The sequence below is a fragment of the Capra hircus genome, chromosome 1 (genome assembly GCF_001704415.2).
Source record: "Capra hircus breed San Clemente chromosome 1, ASM170441v1, whole genome shotgun sequence".
Classification (NCBI taxonomy): Eukaryota; Metazoa; Chordata; class Mammalia; order Artiodactyla; family Bovidae; genus Capra; species Capra hircus.
This window is the reverse complement of record NC_030808.1, coordinates 151,439,002-151,457,428: the sequence shown is the minus strand read 5'-3', so window position 1 is coordinate 151,457,428 and position 18,427 is coordinate 151,439,002. Positions and strand designations below refer to the sequence as shown.

The following is an 18,427-nucleotide window of genomic DNA, read 5'->3' as shown; positions in this document are numbered from 1 at the left end:
TCCCGGTAATCTTGATTCCAGCTTGTGTTTCTTCCAGCCCAGCGTTTCTCATGATGTACTCTGCATAGAAGTTAAATAAGCAGGGTGACAATATGCAGCCTTGATGTACTCCTTTTCCTATTTGGAACCAGTCTGTTGTTCCATGTCCAGTTCTAACTGTTGCTTCCTGACCTGCATACAGGTTTCTCAAGAGGCAGGTCAGGTGGTCTGGTAGTCCCATCTCTTTCAGAATCTTCCACAGTTTATTGTGATCCACACAGTCAAAGGCTTTGGCATAGTCAATCAAGCAGAAATAGATGTTATTTTGGAACTCTCTTGCTTTTTCCATGATCCAGCCAATGTTGGCAATTTGGTCTCTGGTTCCTCTGCCTTTTCTAAAACCAGCTTGAACATCAGGAAGTTCATGGTTCACGTATTGATGAAGCCTGGCTTGGACAATTTTGAGCATTACTTTACTAGCGTGTGAGATGAGTGCAAGTGTGCAGTAGTTTGAGCATTTTTTGCCATTGCCTTTCTTTGGGATTGGAATGAAAACTGACCTTTTCCAGTCCTGTGGCCACTGCTGAGTTTTCCAAATTTGCTGGCATATTGAGTGTAGCACTTTCACAGCATCGTCTTTCAGGATTTGAAACAGCTCAACTGGAATTTCATCATCCCTACTAGCTTTGTTCGTAGTGATGCTTCCTAAGGCCCACTTGACTTCACATTCCAGGATGTCTGGCTCTAGGTGAGTGATCACACCATCGTGATTATCTGGGTCATGAAGATCTTTTTTGTATGGTTCTTCTGTGTATTCTTGCCACCTCTTCTTAACATCTCCTGCTTCTGTTAGGTCCATACCATTTCTGTCCTTTATTGAGCCCATCTTTGCATGAAATGTTCCCTTGGAATCTCTAATTTTCTTGAAGAAATCTCTGGTCTTTCCCATTCTGTTGTTTCCCTCTATTCCTTTGCAATGATTGCTGCGGAAGGCTTTCTTATCTCTCCTTGCTATTCTTTGGAACGCTGCACTCACATGCTTATATCTTTCCTTTTCTCCTTTGCTTTTCGTGGCCCAGACAGTAAAGTCTCTGTCTGCAATGCAGGAGACCCGGGTTTGATCCCTGGGTTGGGAAGATACCCTGGAGAAGGGAATGGCAGCCCAGGCCAGTATTCTTGCCTGGAAAATCCCATGGACCACAGAGCCTGGCAGGCTACCATCCATGGGGTTGCAAAGAGTCGGACATGACTGAGTGACTTCATTTTCACTTTTCTCTTCTTTTCACAGCTATTTGTAAGGCCTCTCAGACATCCATTTTGCTGTCTAGATTTTATCAAATTCTTTCTAAGAATCTTTTGAGATCATCTGTGGTCTTCATCCTTTATTCTATTAATGTGATATATTCACTGACTGATTGTTTCAAATGTTGAAAAGGGTTTGCATTCTTGGGATAAACTGTACTTGGTCATGGTATATTATCCTTTTAACATGCTGAATTCAGTTTACTAGTATTTTGTTGAGGATTTTAATGCTCATATTACCTATGTGTCTTGGTCTGCTGTTTCCTGGTGATATATTTTGCCTGGTTGTGGTATCAGGGTAATACTGCCCTTACAGAATGAGTCAGGAAATGTTACCTCATCTGTTTTTTTGAAAAAGGTTTTGAAGGATGGGCGTTAATTCATTAAGTATTTGGTAGCATTCACAATGAACCCATCTCAGCCTGGGCTCTTCTTTGTGGGAAGTTCTTCTTTTAATTACTAATTTAATCTTACTGTTATAGGTCTGAATATTCAGGTTTTCTATTTCTTCTTGATTACCTCTGATAGGTTGTATCTCTCTAGGAATCTGATCTGTCCATTTCATCTAGGTTATTTCATTTGTCAGCATACAATTGTTCACAGTATTCCTCTGTGCTCCGTAGTGATGTACTCAGCAGTAACGTCCCCTCTCTCCTTCCTAGTTTTAACTTTAGTAATTCTCCCTTTTTAAATTGGTCATTGTAGAAAAGGTTTGCCAGTTCTGACCTTCCCAAAGAACCAACTTCTGCTTTTGCTGGTTTTTCTCCTTTACTTTCTATTCCCTATTTCATGCGTTTCTTCTTTGGTCTTTTATGATTTCCTTCCTTCTACTTGATTTGGGTTTACTTTGCTCTTCTTTTTCTAGATTTAAGGTTAAAGCTAAGTTACTGATTCATGATTTTTCTTCTTTTTAAATACAGCTGCATGCAGCTATGAACTTCTCCTTGAATACTCCTTTAACTGCAGCCTTAAGTTTTGGTTTGTTGTATCTCCATTTTCAATCATCTTAAAGTATTTCTCTAATTTCTCTTTGAACCACTGGTCATTTTGTATGCACTGCTTAACCTCTACAAACCTGTGAATCCCCCAAATCTAGTTTCATTTCACCGTGGTTAAAGAACATGTGTGTTGATGCAGCTTAGTGCCTTTACATTTACTGAAGCTTGGTGTCTGTCCTAGACAATCTGCTGCAGTCGGGTAGAGTGTTCTATAGATGTTGGACCTGGTAGGTCTGCAGTGTGCTCAACTCTTATTACAGGAAGAGCATTAAAGTCTCCAACTATTACTGCTCAACTGTCTTCCTCCATGCAGGGGCTCTGCTGTTAGCAGCCTGCTTGTAATTGCTATGTTTTCCCCATGGGCTGACCCTGTTATCGTTATAAAGTATCCTTGTCTATCTCTAGAATTGATTTTTGCGTTAAAATGTTGTCTGAGGTAAGCTTAGCCACTCCAGCTCCTTTAGAAACTGTCTGCATAGTGTACCATTTTCAGCCCCTTTACTCTCACACTGCATCTCTTGAATTTAAACTATTCTCTCTCGTGGGCAACAGTCATATCATATTTTGTCTTACTTCCTGCCAATTCTGCTTTCTGACTACATTTAATGGGATTAGCAATAAGGTAGGGCTTACGTTTGACATTCTGCTTTCATTTTCTCTATGTCTTACATGGTTTTGTTTTTGTTTTTTTTTTTTGCGGGGGGGGGGGGGGTGTTGTTCTAGTCCACCACTGCTGCCTTGTGTTATAAACATATTTTCTAGTACATAATTTTAATCCCTAATTTCCTTTATTACACATTTTTGAGTTTTACTAAATGTTTTTAAGGGTTTCTTTTAGTGGTTTCCCTGGAAAATACAATCAACATCTAAAAACAATCAGATGAGCACCAATTTTGCTCCAATATATCTGCTCCCTCCTCTCTTGTCTGTACTATTATTGTCATACAAATTACACCTTTATGCATTATAAGCCTGTCAACGCAGTTTTATAATTATTTCTTTACATAGTCTTCTTTTACAGGAGATAGCCAGTAAAAAAGAGTTACAGAAAAAACTTAACTTGTGCCATCTTATGTTCACTCCTGTATCTACTGACACCTTTACTCAATGCTCTTTATTTCCTCATGTGGTTCAAGTTAGTCTCATGTCCTTTCCTGTTGGCACGATAGACTCCTTTCAGTATTTCCTTCAGGGAAAATGTGCTGGCAATAAACCCCCTGTTTTTATTTACCTTGGAATATCTTAATTTCTCCTTTGTTTCTGAAAGACAATTCTGCTGGATATAGAATTACTGACCATCAGTCTTTTTCTTCTAAGACTCTGAATATATCACCTCAGTGACTTACAGGCTCCAGCATTTCTGATTAAATGTCAGCTATTAACCTTACTGAAGGTCCCTTGTACAAGATTAGTCTCCTTTCTCTTTTGCTTCAAGATTTTCTGTCAACAATTTGCTTATCGTGTCTCTCGCATGGCTCTCTTTGACCTCTGTCCTGTTTGGAGTTAGCTGAGCTCCTCAAGTGTGCAGCTTAATGTTTCTCACCAAATCTGGGGCGGGGGTGGTTCAAGCGGCACTTCTTCCAGCATCTTCCTGCTCCTTTCTCTCGCCTCGCCTTCCGGGACTATCGTGTATGCTGGTGCCCCTGACGGCGGTCCACAGGCCTCGGAGGCTCTGTTCGGTGTTCTTTATTCTCTTTTAGTTTTCATACCTCTGAATGGATGTCAACCGATCTATTTTCAAGACCCTGGTTTTTTCTCTTGCCAGTTGAAATCCGCTGTTCAGCCCTGAACTCTTCATTTCTGTTATTATACTTCTGAATGCCAGGATTTCTGTTTGTCATTTCTATCCCTTTATTGACACTGTCTATCTGTTGAGACATTTTTCTCATAATTTCCTTTTAATCCTTCAGACAGGATTTCTTCTAATTCTTTGAACATATTTTTAATCACTAATTTAAAGTCATTGTCTAGAAAGTCCAATTTCTGGGATTAGTGAGGTACTTTTCTACTGCCTGCATTTCTTCCTGTATGTAGGACATATTTCCCTATTTCTTTGCCTGACTTTTAACTTTTGTCCAAAACTAGACATTTTAACTGGTATGTATTGACTTCAGAAATAAGACACCAATGTCACTGCTTATTTAGTGACTTTCCTAGAGACCAGTTCTACAAAGTCTTTATTTCTCATGTGCGGCCACTGAACTCTCTCTTTAGTTAAATTAGTTATCCACTAATGACATTTCCTGGGGTCATTAAAGAATCCGCCTGCCAATGCAGGAGAAATGGGTTTGGTCTCTGGGTTGGGAAGATGCCCTGGAGAAGGAAATGGCAACCCACTCCAATATTCTTGCTTGGGAAATTCCATGGACAGAGGAGCCTGGCGGGCTACAGTCCATGGGGTTGCAAAAGTCAGACACGACTTACTGACTAAACAACAATGACATTCCCTTGCATCTCATGAACTGATGCGGGTCCAGCCTTTGTGAGGCTCTCTGTGCTAGCTGTGGCACACCTTCAACAAAGCAGTTTACATCTCGGCCTCATCCTTCATCTCCTGCTCACACAGAGGCTCAAGGTCGGCCACAGGTGAGAACCTGCAGCCTCCGGAGTTTCCTTGGGCTTACACATAACCCTGCAAGTGCATGCAGTCTTACAGATACCCATGCATACATCCAAACTTCAAAAGCCCCTACTGATACCACACACTTGCTTTAAAGTTTCTCGTCAGCCTCTTCTTAGCTACATACAACTGGGACTGCCACCTCAGGCAGATGCAATGTTAAACAAATCCCAAATAATTGCAACAAATGTTCCATGGGTAGTTTTTCCTCAAAGAACAAAGTAACAGGTCAAATAAAGTCAGGACAGGCCCTGATCATGGAGGTTTACAGCAAGCTGGTCAAACAGTGATAATTCTCTGGAAACGGGGCTTTGGAGGAGTTCCAAAGCCATTATGACCCCTCCAGTGGCTACTGCTGCTGCTAAGCTGCTAAGTCGCTTCAGTCGTGTCTGACTCTGTGCAACCCCATAGATGGCAGCCCACCAGGCTCCCCCGTCCCTGGCTACTAAGCTGTTGGTTTTCATGGTTACTGTAGTTGTGGGACTGTAAGTTTTCCAAGCCACTGTACAGCATGGAAGTAGTGGGGGATGAAATCAGGGCTCACATACATGGCTCACTGTTCTGAGAGTCAGCCATTATTCTCAAACAACAATTTTCAGACTGATGAAGGACTTGAATTTCTAGAATTCTGAAAAAGTTGATTTTGACAGTTTTTGCCAGCATTCTCATTGTTTTTAAGGAGGAAAAGATTTTTGAAAATTCATACTCTGTCATTCTAAAAACAGAAATCCTACATAAGTTCTTAAACCGACTCCTCAAACCTGTATTTTCACACGCTGTATCAATATATTCTATATCAAAAAAATGTATTTCTACAGCAATCACTTTATTTCCACAATAATCACTTATTTATCCAGTTTCATTCCTACTGCTGAGTCTTTAGTTTGCTCCCAGTTTTTTACAGTTAAAAATTAAAAAGAAAGCAAGAAAAGACAACCCTTAGAATGGGAGAAAACAATAAGCAAATGAAACAACAAAGGATTAATTTCCAAAATATACAAGCCACTCATGGAGAAGGCAATGGCGCCCCACTCCAGTACTCCCGGCTGGAAAATCCCATGGATGGAGGAGCCTGGTGGCTGCAGTCCATGGGGTCGCTAAGAATCCAATAGGACTGAGCGACTTCCCTTTCACTTTTCACTTTCATGCACTGGAAAAGGAAATGGCAACCCACTCCAGTGTTCTTGCCTGGAGAATCCCAGGGACGGGGGAGCATGGTGGGCTGCTGTCTATGGGGTCGCACAGAGTCGGACACGACTGAAGCGACTTAGCAGAAGCAGCAGCATGCAACTCAATACTATAAAAACAAACAACCCAATCAAAAAGTGGGGAAAAGACCTAAACAAACATTTCTCCAAAGAAGACAAACAGATGGCTAATAAACACATAAAAAGATGATCAACACTGCTCATTATTAGAGAAATGCAAATCAAAACTACAGTGAGATACCACTTCACATGGGTCACAATGGCCATCATTTAAAAATCTACAAACAGTAAATGCTGGAAAGGGTGTGGAGGAAAGGGGCCCTCTTGCTTTGTTGGTGGGAATGTAAACTGATACAGCCACTATGGAGAACAATATGGAGATTCCTTAAAATACCAGGAATAAAACTACTGTAGGACCCGACAAGCCAACTACTGGACATATACCCTGAGAAAACCATAACTGAAAAAGACACGTGTACCCGAATGTTCACTGCAGCACTATGTACAACAGCTGGGACATGGAAGCAACCTAGATGTCCACCAACAGATGAACGGATAAAGCTAGCTTTGGTATATATATACTCAATGGAATATCACTCAGCCATAAAAAGGAACCCATTTGAGTCAGTTCTAATGAGGTGGATGAACACAGAGACTATTATTCAGAGTGAAGTAATACGTAAGAAAGAAAACCAAGTATCATATACTGACACATATCTGGAATCTGGAGAGATGTACTGATGAGCCTATGTGCATGGCAGCAGTGGAGATGGAGATTAGAGACGTGTGGACACAGCGGGGGAGGGGTGGGCGGGACGAATAGAGAGAGTAACATGGAAACACACGCACGACCATGTGTAAACAGAGAGCCAGCGGGAGTCTGCTGTCTGATGGGGATTCTGCGAGTCCCAGACTGGGGCTCTGTGACAACCTATAGGAGTGGGACGGGCTGAGGGGTGAGAGGGAGATTCAAGAGGGAGCCATATATGTACCTATGGCTGATTCATGTGGATGTTTGGCAGAAATCAAAACAATACTGTAAAGCACTTATCCTGTGATTTAAAATCAATAAAAATGTTAGAGCTGCTGATAAATCTCTTTCTTAAATGCTCTCTTGTGTTGCAGTATGACATAACTTAAATGGTTTCTTCTCTCTTCTTTTCTGACTGCTCTATTCCTGTCCCCAAAATTCAATTTTGTAAAGTTCAGGCCTCAGGTTAACCCTTTACTTCAGGGCAGCCATATCACTCAAAAACTTCAACTTCTAATACTATCTCGGACTCTAAACTATGTAATCCTAACACTGATAACTTTCTTGCACAACTCTTCACTGGAATAACACTCTACTTAGATGTTTCACCATCAAATTTGGCAAGTACCAAATACATCAGTGTTTCCTAAAATCGAGAAGCTAAATGAGCCAAAAATGGGGGAGCACAAATAGCATATATGGAAAATACAGTTTAAAATACTACAAAGGATTAAATTTTTAAAATCTATGTAAAAGTTACAAAAAAAAAAAACAGCAATTTTTCAAGAATTAGTCCCCAAGGGAAAAACTAAAAGTTTAACTGAAATAAGAAAGAAGCAAATGCCAGAGCTAAGATCCAGATGGCCTAAATCACCGATGCAATTCAAGGAGAAAGTAAGAGCTGCAACGGGGTGGTCAGCCAACACACTGCATGGGGGGAATGCCCAGGCACTCAGAATGTACTAGTGAGATTGCCTAAGAAAACACAGCACCGCTATGAAGGCCTCCTTCTCCTCCATCAGCTCACAAAGGCATGTGATGAGGGCAACACTCCCTATTCCCTCGCCCTCTTTCTCTTCCTGCACCTGGAATGAAGCCTCTCCAAGCTAAGGCCTACAGTCTGCTCTTACAGACAAGAGAGCAGCTGTGTCCAGAGGACACCCATTCTCCTAAACATCATACAAACGTTCCAAAGACTACAGTTACTGTCAGCTGAACTGCCACATTTTCTGGTAGACCACTGCCTAAAATATGACACTGGGACAAAGGCATGGCTCTGTGATAAAAAATCATCTGGAATTAACAAGAGAGGATTTTGCAAAGCTAATGGATGATTCCAAGTTTTTACTTGAGAGGTTTACTCCAATCAATTAAACTTATCCTCCTAATAAAAGCAATAATGAATACAACTAATGATGATAATAACAAAGAACCATTTGGAAAATAGTTATCAGAGGAGGTTGTTAAAACATTAATCAAAATGCTAATAATGGTGGGGGGAAATCAAAAGAATGGCTGTAGGCAGGCAGGAGGCAGGCATTTTATGCAAAGGAACATGATGGAACATTCTAGTTATGTTCTGTATCTTGAGAGTGGTTTTTAAGTTGCACAAGTATGTGTATTTGCTGGATCTTTTGAAATGGTTAAGATCTGTGTGCTTCATGGCATACAAACTTTATGCCCAAGAAGAAAAGGAGAACTATAAACAAATATTAGCAATATACATGCTGAAATTTTTAGGAGAAATGTTCTGATATCTGTGACTCACTCTGAAATACATTTTTAAAAGATGAATTGATAGGAAGATGGATAATTATACGACACACCAAATAAAGTAAAATTATTAACTATTTAGAGTCTTGCCGCAAGCATGTGTGTTCACTGGAAAACCTCTTGCAAGGTTTGAAAATTTCATTTAAATATTGACAAAAAAAATTGCCTCATGGAGCCAAGATTCTTTTACTGGTTTTCAATTTATGTTCTGACCAACACAGTGCCAAGAGTGAATGAACATGAAAAATAACTAAGCGTGCTGCAAAAATTAGAGCTCTTTAAAAAAAATTAACAGAACAAAATCATATCAGGTGGGTAAGGAGTAAACTTATTAATTATCTTAGTTTATCAAAGCTATTTTGTTGACCATTTTGTGGTTACTGGTCAAATGGTCAGTGGTCAATGATTAGACATCAATGACTCAATGGTCATAAACTTGAGCAAACTCCAGGAGAGTGGGGACAGAAGAGCCTGGTGTGGTGCAGTCCGTGGGGTTGCAAAGAGCTGGACACGACTTAAACTGACAGACCGTGGTCAATGAACTGATGATGAGAAAAGCACCAAAGGTTCCCCACATCTTTTCATGTACATAGATTCAATTTTGATTTCTAATAGCTTTCTTTTCGGATCCAGACCAAATTAGGCACACAATAAACATGAATATCAAGTAGGGACACAACTATAAAGTTGTACAAATCTAAAATACTCCCCCACTTATCACAACCTCATCATGCATATTTGAAGTCTTCAAGATTTCAAGTAATAATTATGTCTCTTGACTGGGCACTCTTATCGTTTCCTACTTTCTCTGTTGCTCACACTCCATCTAACCCATTCAGCAAATCTTGTTGGCTCCAGCATTAAAACATACCCAGAATCTGATCATTTCCCACTACGTCCCCCATCTCGCTCAGTTACAGAAAAAGCCTAATCCTTCAACCCTGCACCTCCTCAGTCTATTCTCAACACAACAGCCAGAGTAATTCTGTTGAAGTTTGACTCAGATCATGTCTCTCCACCACGCAGGACCGTCCAAAGGCCCCCACACCTCACTCAGAGTCTAAGCCCCTCATGACAGCCTGCAAGGCCCTGTGAACTCGGGCCCTCTGACTTCCTTATCCCTCACACAGACCTTCCTGTTCGTCCACGAACACGCCAAACATTCTTCTGTCTCAGGACCTCTGAGGCCCATGTTTCCTCTGCCGCGAAGGCTCTTTCCTAGCATATCCATGTGGCATTTTCTCTCATGGGGCTTCCTTAAATGATACCTTCTCCGTGAAGAAGTCTCTAGCCAATTTCTTTAAACTCGAGTCTACCTCACCTACTCACCCTCCATCCCTCCTTTTTGCTATCATTTTTTCCCACAACATTTCTTACCATCCAAAAATACAGCCTATTTACTTACACAGTTTATTGTCTGTCACCTCCCACTGACGTAAAGTCTCCCAGAACATGTATTTGTGTCTATTTATCACTACTGTTTTCTTGGTACCTAGAACAGTACCCATCACGGAGTGAGCACTCAGTGAATACAGTGACTGGGTGGGTGGGTGGGTGGGTGGATGCTCCGCCGAGGTGCAGGTTACCTGGTGGTGGTGGTCTTCCCCTCCATCTTCTGACTGTTCCAGATTTTCACTGTGCCATCGTTTGAACAGGTGGCAAACAGTGAATGTTCATCAGAGACTCTAATCCGATTCACAGCAGACTTATGTTCGTGAAGATGTGCCACGAGTAGCCCCTTAGGCCGCCACCCTGAGGAAAACCAAGAGTGTGTCTTAAGTTTCAGTTTACAAATACAATCTTCCTTTTACGCCCAGCTACAAGCATCAACAGCCAAAAGGAGAACAGTTCATAAGAACTGAACAAAGGGTCTCAACAGCTAGTCAATACTGAATGGCCTACTGGACCACATCAGATACTATCACCTATGGAGGAAGATACCCTTTCAAATAGCCTTAGAAAGACTGCCCTAGGGCCTTCTCCAGCATCTGGGAGGGCACACTAGTCCCCTGCTACCAGGAAAAACCCTGACTACTTGCTCAACAGCAAGAGGTAATGACTACCTTGATGTAGAGAAATGGGGCACTAGGGAGAGAGCCCACTTCAAAAGCCTCAAAGACCCAGATCTACCACACCACAGTGTGACCTTGGGGTACTTATTTAAACTCTGTGGGTTTCAATTTCCACAAACGTAAAATGAGGGGGAAATTACTCAACCCACACAATGACTGTATGGGTAAATGAGACATAAAGAGTCTAACACTGCCCCAGGTCCACAGTTAAACCCAAATGTGGACTTCTTCTCTACCTGCAATCATATATTCTATGACATCAAAGATTGGTATAAACAGGATTATAAATTAGGCTCAGAATATTCAAGGACTTTCTAGTACCTTATAACATCTATACACTCTGTTTATATATAATCTTTTCATGAGTAATTAATGTCCTCTAATAAATAACAAAAGTCCCTGAGGCCAGAGACTATGTTTTATCCATCCTGTATCATTCACAATATCCAGCATAGGTCTTTGCATATAACAATCTTCAATGTTTGATTTTAAAAAACCCTTTATATTTAGGCATAACATTTAATAATATTTAATATTAATCAATTTTTTAAAAAAACCTAGAGGGTGGGATGGGGTGGAAGGTGGGAGGGAGGTTCAGAAGAGACAGGACATACACATATTGTTCATGTGCTCAATCATGTTCAACTCTGTGACATCATGGACTGCAGCACGCCAGGCCTCCCTGTCCATCACCATCTCCCAGAGCTTGTAAAAACTCACGTCCATCAAGTCAGTAATGCCATCCAACCATCTCATCCTCTGTTGTCCCCTTCTCCTCCTGCCTTCAATCTTTCCCAGCATCAAGGTCTTTTCTAATGAGTCAGCTCTTTGCATCAGGTGGCCAAAGTATTGGAGTTTCAGCTTTAGCATCAGCATCAGTTCTTCCAATAAATATTCAGGATTGGACTCCTTTAGGATGGACTGGTTGGATCTCCTTGCAGTCCAAGGGACTCTCAAGAGTCTTCTCCAACACCACAGCTCAAAAGCATCAATTTTTCAGCGCTCAGCCTTCTTTATGGTCCCACTCTCACATCCATACATGACCACTGGAAAAACCAAAGCTTTACTAGATGGACCTCTGTTGGCAAGGTAATATCCCTACTTTTTAATACACTATCTGCATTTAGCATAGCTTTTCTTTTAAGTAGCAAGCATCTTTTAATTTCATGGTTGCAGTTACCATCTGCAGTGATTTTGGAACCCAAGAAAATAAAGTATGTCATTGTTTCCCCATCTGTTTGCCATGGAGTGATGGGACCGGATGCCATGATCTTAGTTTTCTGAATGCTGAGTTTTAAGACAGCTCCTCACTCACCTCTTTCACCTACCTCAAGCAGCTCTTTAGTTTCTCTTTGCTTTCTGCCATAACAGTGGTATCATCCGCTTATCTGAGGTTATTGATATTTCTCCTGGCAACTGTGATTTCAGCTTCTGCTCCATCCAGTCTGGCATTTCGTATGATGTACTCTGCATATAAGCTAAATAGGCAGGGTGACAATATACAGGCTTAACATATTCCTTTCCCAATTTGGAACTGGTCTGTTGTTCCACATCTGGTTCTAACTATTACTCCTTGACCTGCACACAGATTTCTCAGAAGGCAGGTAAGGTCATCTGGTATTCTGATCTCTTTCAGAATTTTCCAGTTTGTTGTGATCCACATAGTCAAAGGCTTTAGCATAGTCAATGAAGCAAAAGTAGATGTTTTTCTGAACTCTTGCTTTTTTGATGATCCAACGGATGTTGGTATTATGACCTCTGGTTCCTCTGCCTTTTCTAAATCAAATTTGAACATCTGCAAGTTCTCAGTTCACATACTGATGAAGCCTAGCTTGGAGAATCCTGAGCATTACTTTGCTCAAAGTATGTGAGATGAGTGCAATTGCGCAGTAGTTTGAACATTCTTTGGCAATGCTTTTCTTTGGGATTGGAATGAAAACTGACCTTTTCCAGTCCTGTTGCCACTGCTGAGTTTTCCAAACTTGCTGGCATATTGAGTGCAGCACTTTTACAGCATCATCTTTCAGGATCTGAAACATCTCACCTGGAATTCCACCATCTCTGTTAGCTTTGTTCATAGTGATGCTTCCTAAGGCCCACTTGACTTCACATTCCAAAATCTCTGGCTCGTGCTGAGTGATCACACCATCGTGGTCATCTGGGTCATTAAGATCTTTTCTGTATAGTTCTTCTGTGTATTCTTGCCACCTCTTAATATCTTCTGCTTCCGCTAGGTTCATACTGTTTCAGTCCTTATATCTGCCCACCTTTGCATGAAATGTTCCCTTGGTATCTCTAAATTTCTTAGAGAGAGCTCTCATCTTTCCCAGTCTATGGTTTTCCTGTATTTCTTTGCATTGATCACTGAGGAAGGCTTTCCTACCTTTCCGTGCTATTTGCTGGAACTCTGCATTTAGGTGGACATATCTTTCCTTTGCTCCTTTGCCTTTTGCTTCTCTTTGTTTCTCAGCTATTTGTAAGGCCTCCCCAGACAGACATTTTGTTTTTTTGCCTTTCTTTTTCTTGGGGATAGTTTTCTTCACTGCCTCCTGTACAATGTCACAAACCTCTGTTCACAGTTCTTCAGGCACTCTGTCTATCAGATCTAATCCCTTGAATCAATTGGTCACTTCCACTGTATAACCATAAGGGGTTTGATTTAGGTCATTCCTGAATACCCTAGGGTTTTTCCTATTTTATTCAATTTAAGTCGAATTTGGCAATTAAGGAATTCATGATCTGAGCCACGGTCAGCTCCTGGTCATTTCTGTTGACTGTACAGAGCTTCTCCATCATCAGCTGTGAAGAACATAATCAATCTGGTTTTGGTATTGACCATCCGGTGATATCCATGTGCAGAGTCAGCTCTTGTGTTGTTGCAAGTGGCTGTTTGCTATGACCAAGGCGTTCTCTTGGCAAAACTGTTAAGTCTTTGCCCTGCTTCATTTTGTACTCCAAGGCCAAAACTGCCTGTTACTCCAGGTATCTCTTGACTTCCTACTTTTGCATTTCAGTCCCCTATAATGAAAAGGACATCTTTTTTGGGTGTTAGTTCTAGAAGGTCTTGTAGATCTTCATAGAACCATTGAACCTCAGCTTCTTTGGCGTTAGTGTTGGGGGCAGACTTGAATTTTTTTTTTTTCCCCAGACTTGGATTATCATGATATTGAATGGTTTGCTGTGGAAAACGAATAGAGACCATTCTGTCGTTTTTGAGATTGCACTCAAGTACTGCATTTAAGATTCTTCTGTTGACCATGATGGCCACTCCATTTCTTCTAAGGGATTCTTGCTCACAGTAGTAGATATAAAGGTCATCTGAGTTAAATTCACCCATTCCAGTCCATCTTAGTTCACTGATTCCTAGAATATCGATGTTTACTCTTGCCATCTCCTGTTCGACCACTTGCAATTTACCCTGATTCATGGACCTAACATTCCAGGTTCCTATGCAATGTTGTTCTTTACAGCACCAGACTTTAGTTTCACCACCAGTCATATCCACAACTGGGAGCTGTTTCCGCTTTGGCGTAGCCTCTTAATTCCTTCTGGAGTTATTTCTCCGCTCTTCTACAGTAGCATATTGGGTACCTACCAACCTGGGGAGTTCATATTTCAGTGTCAATTCTTTCTGCACCCAGAAGTCAATATAGTAATGTAAAGCAAACATCCTCCAGTTAAAAATAAATAATTTTTTTTAAAAAGCTATACTGAAGGATCTATGCCTGCTAAGTAACAACATCAGCTTAAAATCAACTGATTTCTTTTACCAAGAAACAAAGCGGAAACCAAGACCATTGCCAAACCTGGCACAGTCAGCAGAAAAATACCATTCCCCCTGCATCTCTAGCTCACATGCGTGGAAAGAACAGCTGAGTGTGATTTCCAGGGAGGATATGCTGGATTTGAGAATACTCAAAAACACTCTGCCATGAAGTCTAGATAATAGAGCAGGCTAGGTTGAACATTTCCCCCCAGAGAAAATCAATTTCACAAAACCACTCAAGTGTGGAAAGAAAAAACATCAAAGTCCAACAGTCATGGCACATTTCATGAACCACAAAATCTGATACCTTTTCTAGGATTACTGAATAAAATGTATACCTTCACTTAACCAAAAAATGCCACTTACAAAGACAGATTCTAAAGTAAAATACACAGTGTGTGATCGACAGTTTTTGTTTTTAAAGCCGGGCTGATAAACCATATTGAACTGTATTATAGAAACAAACATTCCAGGGTATTTATTTTCTTAAAAGGAAAAAAAAAAATTATGTGACTAAAAAGACCACTTAATAATATTTCTGAAATCTTTAAATCATTGGTCTCCACTGGCATTTTTCCTGCACTCACAATGGAAGTCTGTGGGAACTCATGTGGTTTTTGAATCTCTACCCAATACTTTGGACACCTGATGCAAAGAACTAACTCATCTGAAAAGACCCTGATGCTGGGAAAGATTGAAGGCAGGAGGAAAAGGGGATGACAGAGGATGAGATGGTTGGATGGCATCACCAACTCAATGGACATGAGCTTGAGCAAGCTCCAGGAGTAGGTGATGGACAGGGAGGCCTGGCATGCTGTGGTCCGTGGCGTCGCAAAGAGTCGGAAACGACTGAGTGACTGAACTGAACCCATAAGCATATATTTCATCTCAGTTTTCAAGATACATTTTTATCATTAAAATCTTTACAGAAACTCATTTAAAATGTTTTAGATGAGCTCCATCACATAACACTGGGCATGTCTGTTAACACAGCTGAGCCACAATTTCCATCTGAAATCTCTCTTAAGTTTCTTTAAATTTTATCAGAATACAGAAGTGTTTTTCCAAAAATCTTAATCTTGATGATTGCTGAGTGATGGTTACAGGTGATCTTGGTTTATTTTTAAAAGCACTCATTATTTTCGAAATGTTTCTACCTGTTTTTTAAAGAAAATTCATAGTTATTAAACCCTTCAAAAGTTGAAAGCCAGAGTTTACTCGAGGAAGTCTGACATTTAGTGAGAAAGTGGCATGACACTAAGCAGGCAGGTAAAACCCAGCACTACAAATGGGGAACATGGGCCACCAACAAGTGAAAACAGCAGATGACAGGCCTACAGGCACTGCCAGAGCCAAGAAGACCCGAACTCCACAGGCACTGAGCTGGGATTTCTCACTTCTCGGCTCTTCCTGTGGGCTTTCTTTTGTATATACATGTATACTTAGGTTGCACCGGGTCTCAGGTGCAGTATGCAGGATCTAGTTCCAGGACCAGGGAGCAAACCTGGCTCCCCTGGACTGGAAGTGTGGAGCCTCAGCCCCTGGACCACCTGGGAAGAACATTAGGGATCGTGGGCTTTCAAAGTGACAGCTTTGTGATCACTTCCTCTGCCAGTAACTGTCACCAGTTTCTTCTACTTTATTCCAGGCCCAGGCACCCGGGCTGGAATACCACTGCCCGTCAATGGCACACGCACCAGGTGGTGGGGGTTTACTCTCCCACTCGGCGTTTTCCATCATCTGCTTAGCTATCCTCTCGGCATTGCACTGCTCCCGTTTCTGCTGTATGAGCTGCTGAAGTTCAGTTTTACACGTTGTGATCCGGATCTGGTAAGTGGACGGTAAAATTGTACTACTTAAAACCTGTATTGTTGGTTTTCTATTTTGGACATTCGTCACTTCTGGAACCTGCAAAACCAAAAGAATAAGTATCTGTGTCATAAGTAAAGTCTGTTTGATAATTAAAATGTACCCATGTTCTATTCATGACACCAGACTTTTGTCCTTATTAATGTACCAATTTTTAAATCCATCTAAATACAGGGACATATTTTCTCAGTGAAAATCTAATTAAAATAAAGTTTAACCACTAATTCCAAATCTCCATATTATAAAAATTTATCAGTTTAGCAATAACATTAAACAAAAATACTCATTAATTTAACTGAAAAGAGAATCTTAATTTATCAGTTGATTCAATTAAAATATAATTGCTTAGGGAAGAATTACCACAAATTAAAAAACTTACTTCAAATATATCCAAATCATGACATTTCTCACACAGAGTAAACTTGGGACTTTTCTTCCCAGAAGTATTTTTGCTATCTTACAGATATAACTATGCTATATTAAATGAATAAAAGAAGATTTTAAAGGTTCACTGCAGCCTAGGAGTAGAATCCTAGTTCATAATGACATCTTCACCCCAGTTTCAGATCACCTTATTTGGTGCTTTCAATACTAGACTTCCCTTTGACTATGAAGATAAACCTCTCTTGCAAAGAAAAACGTCCTTCCTAAAAGACAAGTTACTGTATTGATTTTTTCAGTACAGTATACAGCCTCTAAACATCCAAAACAGTAGAATGAGATCCACAGACAAAAAGCGCGCTACTGCCGGGATGACAATACCTGCGGAGAAGTCGACAAAGGGACGCAGATAGCAGCGGAGGACTCCGAACGAGGCGGCTTCCCAGCCGGCGTCACCTCCTGATCACTCCCTTTAGGCAGGGCCTGCTGCATGCTCGGTGGCTCCAGAGAGCCAAACATGCTTTTCCACTCTTCATTGACATTTGAGTCTTGTTTCACATGCTTTCTAGCTATGAAAAGAGATCAGAATAATCTGAAGGAGCCTCTATGACAAATCCGTGCTTGTATTACTCTGCGTGTGTGGGGTGGAGGAAGGGGGACAGCACGGACTCATGAGCTATTTGTTCTTCATGAGGGCCGATTTATTTACACTCACATAGAAACATGTTAGTTCTCATTTCATCTCTAGGGCAGATGGACAGATGCACTTTCAGTAGTGTTAGTAATTAGACCTAACCGCTACCTGGTTGTCCAAGGCTGGCTCAATTTCAAGGAACCACCTTATCTGAAGAACCAACAAAAATACAACTTTTTCAAATGTCTTGACTACACTGATAAATATGACCTCTCTATATCCAGAGTCAGTTACATGGGGTGAAAAAAAGAGGAAATGAAAAGTCATCTGCATTCTTATGCATATTCCTTCACAGGTATGTCAGCGTTTCTATGAGGAATTTCCAGAACTGAAAACATAAGTCAAATAGTAAAAAAATAATAATAATATTAATAATATGTTCCATTTATAAGCTCAAAAGTAGTGAATTTAGTGAGAATGCCCATTCCCTGCCGCTTGCTGACACAAGCATCATCAGCCTTCACTAGTCACAAAGGCAGAGAATGGCATCTCGTTTCTATTTGCATTCATTTCATTGTTTACCTTTTAAATGTGAATTTCTATTCTATCACTTGTATGCTCAAATCCTTCACTATTTTTCTTTCGGGAGCTTGTGGTTTTCCTTATCAACTATATAAATGCTTTACATTTTATGGCTATAAATCAGGGGTCCCCACCCCCAAGTCGTGGCCGGTTAGGAACCAGGCTGCATAGCAAAAGGTGAATAGCCAGTGAAACAGAAACCAACCTCATCTCTCACCTGTGGAAAAATTGTCGGTCACTGGTGCCAAAAAGGTTGGGCATCGCTGCTATAAACTGTTAATAGTTAAGTTGCAAATACTTTATTCCAAGTTCAACAGTTAGAGGTCTTTTCTTTTTTTAAAGTAATTCATCAGCTGCCCTCAAAATCTGATACTACAATGTTGTTGTTAGGTTGCTAAATCGTGTTCGACTCTTTGCAACCACATGGACTATAGCTCACCAGGCTCCTCTGTCCATGGGATTTTTCAGGCAAGAACTCTGAAGTGGGTTGCC

General features: G+C 40.8%; 1 protein-coding gene across 4 annotated transcripts in view; it reads right to left on the bottom strand.

Moving 5' to 3' along the window:
* The window catches only part of LOC102177934 (phosphoinositide 3-kinase regulatory subunit 4), a 56,210-nt gene that overhangs the window by 15,928 nt on the left and 21,855 nt on the right, over nucleotides 1-18,427 (bottom strand). For all 4 annotated transcript variants that reach the window (XM_018052883.1, XM_018052889.1, XM_018052898.1 and 1 more), the window contains 3 exons: nucleotides 17,101-17,288; nucleotides 16,167-16,377; nucleotides 10,218-10,383 (listed from right to left, as the gene is read on the bottom strand). In XM_018052883.1, the coding sequence (XP_017908372.1) occupies nucleotides 10,218-10,383; nucleotides 16,167-16,377; nucleotides 17,101-17,288 (565 nt within the window). The remainder of the gene's footprint in view (nucleotides 1-10,217; nucleotides 10,384-16,166; nucleotides 16,378-17,100; nucleotides 17,289-18,427) is intronic.